Raw genomic sequence first — 12075 nt, forward strand, 5'->3', positions numbered from 1 at the left:
CCATTCTGAAGATCAGCCCTGGGATTTCTTTGGAAGGACTGATGCTAAAGCTGAAGCTCCAGTACTTTGGCCACCTCATGCGAAGAGTTGACTCATTGGAAAAGACTCTGATGCTGGGAGGGATTGGGGGCAGGAGGAGAAGAGGACGACAGAGGATGAGATGGCTGGATGGCATCACCAACTCGATGGACGTGAGTTTGAGTGAACTCCAGGAGTTGGTGATGGACAGGGAGGCCTGCTGTGCTGTGATTCATGGGGTCACAAAGAGTCGGACACGACTGAGCGACTAAACTGAACTGAACTGATTGTAAAACTCACCCAGAGAAATATTTTTCTGTGGCACCAGGAGCATAGATAGGAAAGTCACAAGTGACAGAAACCAGTGGGAAGCATGGTTTCAAGCAGTTTTTCTCCTGTGTTCCCCTCATACATATTTGCCTCTTACAATCTGCCCCAGCATAGTCTGTTTCTGAATGGAGACACGAACAATATTGCCCCTAAACGCAAGAATTATACATATTGTAGCTTTTAAAAATATATATGAACAGCTTCTTCTGGATTGAGCAGGCCACGGTAGAATCACAGCCTGTGCACATCCATAAGTTTGTGTTCTGAGAAGAAAACTCATTTCTTCATTCACTCAAAGGCTTTTCCTTAGAGTCATCAAATTTACGAGTGTTTGACCCAAACTTTTCGAGCCATATGACTTAGGAAGTAAGAAAGCACTTTAAAACTCATGTCAGAAAAAAGGTAAGGGCATTATGACACCAGTTATTGTGGACAGAGAAAAATCAAAAGTGTAGAGTCACATTTGCATTTGAATCCTGGTTTTTCTGTGTGCTTACAGTGTGGCCCTAAATGTTACTTAATCTTTCAGTTCTTCATTAGGAATATGAGAGGGGAGTAACAGTTACTACTTTGTTTGGGATAGTTATAATGAGGATTAGAAATACCTGTTAATACAGTGATAGCAACAGCAACTACTAAAATAACTGAGTAGATTATTAACAGGCATAGAATTTATGCCTTGAATTCATCCCTCCTGGAGTGAGGCAGAGTTGCAGGTTGTCGATGGTACTCTGACAGTGGAGTAGGTAGGGACATGCTTTCCAGTATATGGGCTGGTGTGTCTTGATTTGGGGTTTCCTGCACTGCCTAAAAGAGGAAGGAAATTGGATGATATATTTCTAGACAGTAACTGTTCTTTCCCTCCTACCTGCCTTCTTATGATGTCCTAATTTTCCCTTCCTACTTTCCTGGCAGGTGGCTGTGAAAAACAATATTGATGTCTTCTACTTCAGCTGCCTCATCCCACTCAACGTGCTTTTTGTAGAAGATGGCAAAATGGGTAAGTATGTCCTCCTGTCCTGCCAAATATACCTTTGCCCTTCCTCTGAACGTCAGGTAGAGCATATGCCCAGAAGTTCAGTTTATCTTGAGGTTTAAAAAAATGGGGGATGGCTATTCTAAAGCTCTGATAACTGCTAATTATGTATTCGCCTGAGTCACAGTTGATCTTGCTCTGCTGTTGGTCTTTAAATCACAATGCCCACTGTCTGAGTAAGCCAGTCAGCACAGCAGACAGTAAATGGCTTGGTGACAAGTAGATGTAGATTGAAATCTCAGCTTGGCTGTTTGTTAGCTTTGTGACTATAGCGAGATGCTTAATTTTTTTGAGTTTCAGTTTTCACATTTACAAAGCAGAAATAATTTTTTGTAATGACTTGAGATAATATGTGCAGGTTTTAGCACTTAGTCCTGTCCTGAGTTCTTACTGTCTCAAGATACGAATTCAGTAATTTATAATAAATTGTTAGTACTCCCCATGTGGTGGTTGATATTTCTCTCTTCTCTTACTTAGGAAACCACCAGCTAATAAAACTAGCTTATATTGATACATATTAAGTTGCATTGGCATCTTATTGGTTTGATTCTTATAATAACTTTTTGGGTAGTGTAGCAGGTATAATATATGGTGAAATTAAGGATTGGAAAGGTCACAAGACTTACCTAAAGTCACCTAAATAGGAAAACTGTGGAGCCAAAACAACCCTAGATGTAAAGTCTCTCCCAGTGTATCTTAGTACGACTCATGAGGGATTAAATGACCTGGAGTGCAGCACTTCTGCATAGCTAAGCCTTGGCTCGTCTCAGACTGCCACTGGCTGTACTGCTGGAGCCAGCACTCCAAAGGAGAAATGGTACAAGGGCTTAGATGTCAGACTGTTGCCAGACTGTGCACACCCAGCCTTTACCTCTGCTTCCCCCGAACAGAGCGCCAAGTCTTCCTTGCAACATGGAAGGATATTCCCAATGAAAATGAACTTCAGTTTCAGATTAAGGAATGTCATTTAAATGCTGGTGAGTGATAACTCTAAATTTCATTTTCATCTTAGTATATTCAGTTAAATAGTTGAAAATTCTGTCTTCTCTTTACCTCTTTTTTTCACAGCTTCCTATTTCTAGTGAGTAGAGTATATTTGCAGACTTCTCATTAAAAACTTGGGAGGTTTTGATGGTAGGCACTAGATTAGCTACAAGCTGACAGATTTAAGAACTAGAATGGATCCGCATGCCCAATTGTAGTAGTAGTTGAACATGGGTCAGTCATGTTACTTGAACATTCTAAGCATCAGGTAATTGAGTGGCACTTGAAGATATGTGCTCTCCCAAGAATTGAAAGGACTGTCCTCTTACATCAGCCTTCAGTAGTGACTCTGAGATCCTTGTTTGGAATCCTATGTTTATTATTAAATAAGACTATGTCATAGTTGTTTAAAGCCTAATTGGTGGCCTTTTTCTTTCTTTCCTTGTGTCAGCTGTCATATGACAATATGACTGCCTTAATCACAATTAAAAACTTATAGCCCCCTTAGTAGTTAGTTATATTATTACACTAGAACTTCACTCTGGGAACAGGAGAGGAGAAACAATACCCGCTGGCAGTGCCTCAGGCTTTGTTTCACTGAAGCATCCTCAGGCATGGAAGGGAGCCCTAAGCTGTTCAGGGTCTTGCCTTTGTCCCAGTCTCTCCTTGAGGTTAATATAACTTTATGAGTTTGAATGAGAGTGAGCCCTGATGCTGGTCAGTGCTGCCTCCCTTCATTCCCCGTCACTTCCTCCTTCCGGCATGGTGCCCTCCCACTGTGGCTAGAGTGTTGCCCTGGGAGAAGGAGGCAGACAGAAGGAAAAACAACTCACTGGCTTCACATTTCAACTTGTTCTTTAAAAATTTTTTGCTAAAAACTTTTTTTTGCAGGGAGTGGGTGTGCTCTGTGACACGTCCATCCTCTGTGTTCCAGGCAGATGTTTTTCTTACAGGGCTTCTCCTTAGCCCTTGGAGAGGTTTTTGAGGAAGACAGTCTTCTGTAATGCCCACTGTCATGAAAGTTTGTTGATTCTCTTCACGAATACCACATGCCTTCTAGGTTTCTCAGCCTGACTGGTTATGTAGCTATTAAACAAAACCAGATTTTTGCTGAGTTTAAAAAAAAAAATTCATATTTCAATTGAGCTGCTTTTTATGCCATGTTCTAGGTAGGTGACGGTGTTTGTTGTCTCTCCTAGGCTCACTGGTTAGTTACCACAAGCCTCATTTGACGAGTTGGGAGGTTGGACAGTTTTACATTTTTTAACCTCTTTTTCAGGAAACTTCCGCTGCAGAACCCACTGTGGCTAATAGCTAGGGTTATATTCACCCTTCTGTGGTCAGTCCCAAGTCATTTCATATATTACACTCCTGAGAACACTTGTCCCTCAGAAAAGGGTTCTGTGGTCATAAGATTGAGAAGTACAGTCTTAGAAGTTGCCATTGCGCATAAGACTTGGGAAGTACAGTCTTAGAAGTTGCCATTGCACATAAGCACACTAGAAGCTGAGGCCTCCTGCACTGAGGAAACCACTGTAACTCAGTATCAACTGAATGTTTTCCCTATGGAATTTAAAATCACAAAATGCTTATTACTAACGTCTTACGGAGAACCAGTGTTCCTTGAACACATATGATCAGGAGAACTCTGGCCTACAGACAGCAGAGAAAGGCCAGAGTCCTGGGAAAGCAGATTTGGTCTCAGAGATCTGGTGTGAAGGGGACATGATTTTTCAAAAAAAGAAAATGGAAGTTAGGATGATTGAGGGTTTTAGTCTGGGCTGTCAGATTAATAAAGAACATCCACCTGCTTCCAGATGGGGGCTCCGAACCTTGGTGTACATTTGTGATCTTGCCAAAGAAAAGGTATCTGGCCTTTCTCCCAGTGGAGCTATGTCTTCTGATGTAAACAGAAACAGTTTCCCAGAACAAATTCAGTTTTGAACAATTCAGCCGTGGCCTCATGCCAGTTCCTCCCTGCCTTGGGTGCTCCAAATACCAGAGAATCAGTTCTCCAGGGGCACCCTGCTCTGTGGTGGTGCAGCACTCAGAGCCCAGGGAAAATTCCCAGCCACGCCCTCTTCTCCGGAGCCCGAGGCCATCCATCATTTCCCACTGAGTCACTGCTGATCTCTTACAAGACCATTTCTGCAGCTAATCCTTTCTAGCTTTTCCTCTGCCTCAACCCTGAGGTCTGGAGTACCTACCCCGACCTTTTCTTTTCCTTCCAGTCTGAGGGCTCAATTAACAGGAACGTTTTCAGGTTTAGTGCCTTCTGATTCAACACCCTGGGTTGAGAGCTAAAAATACCTTCTTTCCAGCTGATCTGTCCTAATCACAATAGCACCAACCCTTTAAATAGCTTTTCTGTGCCAGAGTAGACATTTGACAGATGGCGCTAACACTCTGAAGGCTACAGGAAGTCTCAGGCTTAAAGTATTGACCAGCCTAGCACTGAGCTTTTACTTCTGCTCTTCCATTTCTTCTAGAGAAGAAAGAAGAGAAGAAACCCTCTTACTAAGCCTCAATAATTTATCAGTTCTTAATAGAAAGGTGTATATGATAGTGTGCTTATGATGTGTCACTAGTGGTGTGAATACTGGAAAATACTGGTTCAGAAAAGGCACCGAATTGTGTGGGTCTCCTTGCTTCCTGGCACTGGTCATATCTGGGACCACTATCTTAAGTACATAAGAAATAGCTGCATCTCCAGCCATATCCAGAAAAGAATCTTTCGGGCAAGTGGTTTGCAAACCTGTTTTTTAAATTAAGTGCTTCTTTTGCTTTGAAAAACTCAGAGACATGTTACATCTGTATTTTCTAGTTAGGCTCTCTAATAAGGGACAGATATTTCTTCAGGCACAGGGACTAGGTGAGAGTGAGTTCTGTTTCTTTGTTTGGTCATGGTTCTCCCCATTTCATAAATACAAGTGCATTACCAGTCAGCACTTAAATACAATTTGGTTGTTCAAATGATTTTTTTTAAGAAGGTGTTCTTTTTAGCAGGCACAGTGGTTTGCAACTTGCTAATGACTGTGTCCCACAGCTGGGTCCCGTGTGCAGGCTCCCCCTTCCCGCTCTCCGAGTGCCTTCTTCACTCTTACGCCTGCTGGAAGAGGTGCGACCTTAGCTAAAGTAGGAAGATGAAGGAGGGAAGACCACATTCCCATCTTCTAAGATTTTAGGCCTCAGACCCAAAGCCAGATTTGAGGTAGGAGACAAATGAACCCAGAGAAATATCTTAATGCATGTGTAACCGTATTTAACTTTTAATAAAAACTCTTGTCCTATAGGGCAGATCTCAGTGTCTTAACATTACATTCTCATTCTCCAAGTCTCACAGCTATAAGATTCCATCGTATTTCCCCAGGAGTTTGGATATGTTTAAAAAACAAACATACACAAAGAACTGTGACATTTTGTTAAGAAGTCTGTCCCAGTCTGGCTGGGAAGCTTCTTTACATTGGCTCCCATTGCCATTGTTTTTGTTTTGTTTTTTTCTGATTTGGCTGTGCAGCATCTTCATTGCTGTGTGTAGGCTTTCTCTGGTTGTGGCAAGCAGGAAATACCCTTCATTGCATTGCATGGGCCATTCTTGCGATGGCTTCTCTTGTGGAACACAGACTCTGGGGCGTGCGTGGGCTCCGTAGTTGTGGCTCACAGGTTCGAGAGCGTGGTCTCGGTAGTTGTGGCGCACAGGCTCAGTTACTTTGCAGCATGTGGAATCCTTCCAGAGCAGGGATCAAACCCGCGTTCCCTGCATTGGCAAGCAGATTCTCATCCACTCTGCCACCAGGGAAGTCCCATTGCCATTCTTAATGAGTTCACTTAGCAGAGTCTGGTTATCCTGCCACCTTCAAGCCCTGCAGCTCAAACCTACAATCTAAGGTTTATAAAAATTGACTCACAGAGACTTCCCTGGCCATCCAGTGGTTAAGACTCCACACTTCCAGTGCAGGGGTGTGGGTTCAATCCCTGGTCAGGGAACTAAGATCTCACAGGCTATGTGATGCAGCCAGAAAAATTGACTCACACATAGTTAAGTTATAGAACCCTCTTCCCTCCATGCAGTATCTAATAGAAATCACGCTAACAGCCATTCAGTAGGAGTAGAGCCAGATTCCTAACCAGAATGCTTCCAAACACATTAAAGTTACATCCATTCAACTTGCTTATTCCCTCTGGCTGTTGGCCATGTTTTTTAATTCTGGAGTGGGTGAGTGTGTATGTGTGTTTGGGTGCTTCCATTTCTTAGCCTGTCATCTCTTTTTTAGCCTATCACCACTTACTTAGCCTGTCACCTCTTACTTAAAACCATGACATATCTGTAGGCATCTGGGCCTTGCTCTATATATTGTCTAGAACATGTGCCTCTGCAGCACTGTAGAACTTCAACAAAAGATCCTGTCGTGTATATTTTCTGTTTCCTTGGAAATGGGCAAGAGCCTTGAAACTTGGGAATGGCTTTTACAACTTAAAGCAATACTCCTCGTGTTAAAGACGGTCCTGTCAAAAGATGTAAGCCAAACTCCAGCTGGTGATGTTGCCTAGCAACTCAGTCTGAGCTGCAAGAGCCTTTCATTGTGGGAACCAAGGTGACAGCCAGAACTGCCTGACCCCCTAGAAGGTGATGAAAAAGTATATTGAGGCTCCCTCCTCCTTCAGTCTTGTGCGTAACGACGTTGAGATAAATGTTTTGGCTTCTCAAGGAGAACCCATTCTTGAGTTATAACTACTATGCTTGGTGTTAGTGGAAACTGGAAATAAAAGGAGGGAAATTAAGCCATAACTAAACGTGATGCAGTTGTTTAATGATGGGCTTTAGTACCTCCTGCCCTGACTGCTTGCTGGGTTGAATGTGGAAGAGAGACATCAGGGCAAGAATTACCTCCAAAAAATTAGACCACATCTAAATAGATGTTTTTTACACTCACAAACATAGAAAGCAAAATTATGGTTACCAAAGGGGAAAAGGGAAGGAGGAGAGATAAATTAGGAATATGGAATTAACGGATACATCAGTTCAGTTCAGTTCAGTCACTCAGTCATGTTCGACTCTTTGCGACCCCGTGGACTGCAGCACTCCAGGCTTCCCTGTCCATCACCAACTGCCAGAGCTTGCTCAAACTCATGTCCATCGAGTCAGTGATGCCATCCAACTGTCTCATCCTCTGTCGTCCCCTTTTCCTCCCACCTTCAATCTTTCCCAGCATCAGGGTCTTTACAAATGAGTCAGCTCTTCGAATCAGGTGGCCACAGTATTGGAGTTTCAGCTTCAGCTCTTCAGTGAATATTCAGGATTGATCTCCTTTAGGATGGACTGTTTGGATCTCCTTGCAGTCCGAGGGACTCTCAAGAGTCTTCTCCAACACCATAGTTCAAAAGTATCAATTCTTTGGTGCTCAGCTTTCTTTATAATCCAACTCTCACATCAATACATGTGATACATACTACTATATATAAAACAGATAAAAAGGATTTAATGTATAGCACAGGGAACTATATTCAATATCTTATAATAACCTATCATGGAAAAGAATAAAAAGTATATATATATACACACACACATATATATATATTTATGTTTATAAGTATCTGAATCATTTTGCTGAACACCTGAAACACAGTTTTGTAAATCAACTGTACTTCAAATAACAACAAACAGATGTGAGGTTTTCCTGGCAGATTTTTTTTTTTTTTTTTGGCAGCCTAACAGTTTATGGGATTTCAGTTTCTGGACCAGGGATTGAACCTGGGCCACAGCAGTGAAAGCTCCAAATCCTAACCACTAGACCACCAAAGAACTCCCCAGAGAATTGAAGTGTAGTTGATTTAAATACTGTATTAGTTTCTGCTACACAACAAAGTGATTCAGTTGTGTGTGTATATATGCACACACACACACACGTTTTGCATTTTTTCCACCATGGTTTATCACAGGATATTGAGTATAGCTCACTGTACTCTACAGTAGGTCCTTGTTGTCTTCCCATTCTGTCTACCCATTCTGTATACATCCGCTAACCCAGACCTCCGATTCCATTCCTCCCCCTACCTACCTCGCCCATGGCAACCACAGGTCTGTTCTGTGTGTCTGTGAATCTGTTTCTGTTTCATAGATAAGTTCATTTGTGTCATATGTTAGATTCCACACATATGTCGCTTATGATATAATACGGTATTTATCTTCCTGACTTCACTTAGTATGATCATCTTTAGTTCCATCTGTGTTGTAGCAAATAGCATTGTTTTGCTCTTGTTTATGGCTGAGTAGTCATTCCATTGTATATGTACCACCTCTTCTCTGTCCATTCATCTATAGATGGACATTTAGGTTGTTTGCCGATCTTGGCTATTGTGGATAGTACTGCTATGGACATAGGAATGCATGTTTCTTTTTTAATTATAATTTCGTCTGGGTATTTGTCCAGAAGTAGGATTGCTGGATCATATGGTAATTCTATTTTTAGTTTTTTGAGGTACCTCCATATTGTTTTCCATAGTAGCTACACCAGTTTACATTCCCAACAGCACAGGAGAGTTTTCTTTTCTCCACATCCTCTCCAGCATTTGTTATTTGTAGACTTTTAAATAATGGCTGTTCTGACTAGTGTGAGGTGGTGCCTCATTCTAGTTTTGATTTGCATTTATCTGTTATCACTATCTGTTAGTGATGTTGAGCATCTTTTCATGTGTCTGTTGGCCATTTGTATTTCTTTGGGGAAATGTCTAAAATAATGTTTTTTAACACCTATGGCATTATGCACATATTGGCATCTCCAACACCTGAGTCAGAGGCTTATTCACAGGTATTGATGGCAGGTACTCATTGTGTCCCAGATACTGTGAGAAGCACAGTGATGAAAAACTCTAGGATCCCTGTGCTCAGAGGGTTTACCGTCTAGGAGAACAGAAAGACCGTCCATCACAGCAGCCTTCTCCCATAGAGTATGACTGGTTTTTATTTGGGGAGAATTTAGTTCCTGAGTAATTTAATTCTTGTTAGAAACAAATGTAATAAACTATCAACAAGGAAATGGTGTTTATCATCTCTGTCCTTAAAGTTTCTCTTTCTCTGGTGCTGCAGCATCATATGTTAGCAGTCAGAGAACAAGGAGAGAGAAATGACCTTTAACTCTAGAATGTCATGTCTCTGGTGCTTTATGTAGTCACAAGGAAGACCCCAAACACCAATCTGTTCTTCTCCTGTGTTGATGACTACAAAGGCCTCCATTCTAACCAGAAATGGCAGTCAAGGTTACAGGCCTTGGAATAATCATCTTTGCACAACTTCAGTCTTTCTCAAAAACTTTTGTTGAGGGACTTTGTTTCGTTATTAATTTGGGGTATGATAGTCCCCAGAAGCTTAAGAAATCATTTGCCTGCTTTAAAAAACAAAAACAAAAACACCTAAACATCAAGGTTAACAAATTTGATTTGCAGGATTTCTGCAACTGGTACTTTTCTGATCCTGCCACTTGAGGCCAGAGTGGCTCGTGGTAGAGTAATAGTGACTTGGGAAGTATTGTTGTAGATTCAGTTGCCAGTCTTTGTATCCCTGTGGATCTGGGACCAATGTTCCAGAAGTGAACCCCAACATGGCAGTCAGACATTCACCCATTTCTGTCTCTGTCCACTTCAGTGCATTTTTACCTGTCTAGCTCCTAGTAATAGTTTAAGGGTACCAATGGCTTAGACCCACCATAATCTCCACAGGTAGTTCTCAAACACTGGTGCTTAGTCGCACCTTATTCCGTTTTCTTGCCTGCAACATGGTGCATAGGCACTTGGAGAGCTTCCTCACACTTGGCTCTGGTGGGAGAAAGGCTTTCTGAAATGTGCACATATGCATGTGACGGTGCTTATCAGGGGCTAATTGAGCACACATGGCTCATGGCATCCTTGTTGGGTATTTTAACTGAAGGTGTTGCATTTTGAATCTGTGTTTCTAGACACTGTTTCCAGCAAGTTGCAAAACAACAATGTTTATACTATTGCCAAGAGGAATGTGGAAGGGCAGGACATGCTGTACCAATCCCTGAAGCTCACTAATGGCATTTGGATTTTGGCCGAGCTACGTATCCAACCAGGAAACCCCAATTACACGGTAAGGCCTTTTTCAGAATGGGTGAGATGGGTTCATGGAGGGAGGTAAGAGCCCTTTCATTTTTTTTCCTTAGCATTTTTTAATTTGCCAGGAAAGACCTGGTGGAGTTGCTGCACTCCCCAGATATCCAAAACAAGCAGTCAAAAAAGTCCCCAGTTGCATTCTTACAAGACTTTGTTCTGCCCCCATTCACCAGGAAGGGGCCTCTGGCGACTGGAGTACCTTAGACTCCTCCAGGTATATACGGAGCTGCTCACAGAACCTACAGCTTCATCAGTGTTGGTTAATGCTCATCTAGCATATCTGTGCATGTGGTACTGTAACAGGCCACTAAGAGGATTGTTTTCATAGCTTATTTCAAGCTCCTTCCTGCTTTTGGACGTAAGGATGTCAAAATCCCTGTACATATGAGCCCCTTTAGTGATACTGTATGTCTTAAATGCTTGTTGAAAAATAAAGGCAAAATGGGACACACCTTTTATAGCCTGAAAGGGAACTTTAGAAAACTTCTTCAGTGCCACGCTGGTCTAAAATTGAAATCCTGGCCTTATTTTTAGGGGAGGAGCCAGTTGCTTTGTTAATCTGTACAGCCCTAATACCCTAGGCACTGGCCATTTGTTTACTATTGTAAAATACTGTCTCCCAGTAAGATGCTGCTTGTCATCTGCATTTTGTAAAGTATAAAAAAACCCTTGGGACAGGGGAAATATCATACTCTTCTGTTATGTTCAAGGCTTTTGTACACTGTTTTGAAAGAGGGGAAAGGAAAGTGATGATAAAAATAAGGTTCAATAATTAAATAACTGATAAAGCTTTATATTCAGTAGATTATAAGTGAGCTTTTTGGCCATTTAGCCGAGAAAACTCTGTGACTCCATTCCTTAGTTTTAAGGCAAGCGTGTGTTCATTAGCGTACATCAAGGAAGTAGTACCACCCTGTACTGAAAATTCTTGGTTTCCCCTTGAAGTAAGCTGGACAAGTGTGTATATGTGAATGATACTACGTCCCATCTAACTAGATTGTTTTGCCCGAGCATTTGTGAGCTGAGAAACTTAAGGCTTCTCCCATAAACTGTACACTCCTCCCACCCACCTCCTCCGCCGCCAGTCCTTGGTCTTTTTTTGTAGGAAACTGTCCTGTCATTTTCCTTGAGTTCCCCAAGAAAGGGAAAGCCCTGTCTGGTCTTCTGCAGGGACAGGTTTTTACTGTAAAATCAGGTCTTGTAAAATAACTCCATTTACTTCCCTAGAAATTTCCTCAAAGTTATGTGTATTTGTGTGTGTGGTTTTTTTTTTTTTTTTTATCATTCATTATTTAATTGCAGTATTCCATCTCAGGTAGATTAGAGTAGCATGATTACCCCTAGATTGCAGATAAGGAAACCAAGGTTCAGAATGATTAATAACTTATTCAGGATCACAGAAGTTGTTGGTAGGTAAGTTGTGCTAAGAATTCAGATACCTGAACACCTCCTAACTGTCTTCTTTGTGTTTATTAAGGATAGTGAGAATTTTGACAGACCTTTTAGTAGTCGCATAGTTGATTTAAAATGTTTAAAACCTTTTTATTTGGAACTAATTTAAGACTCACATAAAGTTT

The 12075-nt window shown here is 41.6% G+C and overlaps 1 protein-coding gene across 6 annotated transcripts in view; it reads left to right on the forward strand.

Annotated features, from left to right (window-relative positions):
• Window positions 1-12075, forward strand: part of AP2B1 (adaptor related protein complex 2 subunit beta 1) — a 115549-nt gene that overhangs the window by 97536 nt on the left and 5938 nt on the right. For all 6 annotated transcript variants that reach the window (XM_040244059.1, XM_040244062.1, XM_040244056.1 and 3 more), the window contains 3 exons: window positions 1264-1348; window positions 2275-2361; window positions 10321-10475. In XM_040244059.1, the coding sequence (XP_040099993.1) occupies window positions 1264-1348; window positions 2275-2361; window positions 10321-10475 (327 nt within the window). The remainder of the gene's footprint in view (window positions 1-1263; window positions 1349-2274; window positions 2362-10320; window positions 10476-12075) is intronic.

The sequence above is a fragment of the Oryx dammah genome, unplaced genomic scaffold, assembly GCF_014754425.2.
Source record: "Oryx dammah isolate SB20612 unplaced genomic scaffold, SCBI_Odam_1.1 HiC_scaffold_8, whole genome shotgun sequence".
NCBI classification, from domain to species: Eukaryota; Metazoa; Chordata; class Mammalia; order Artiodactyla; family Bovidae; genus Oryx; species Oryx dammah.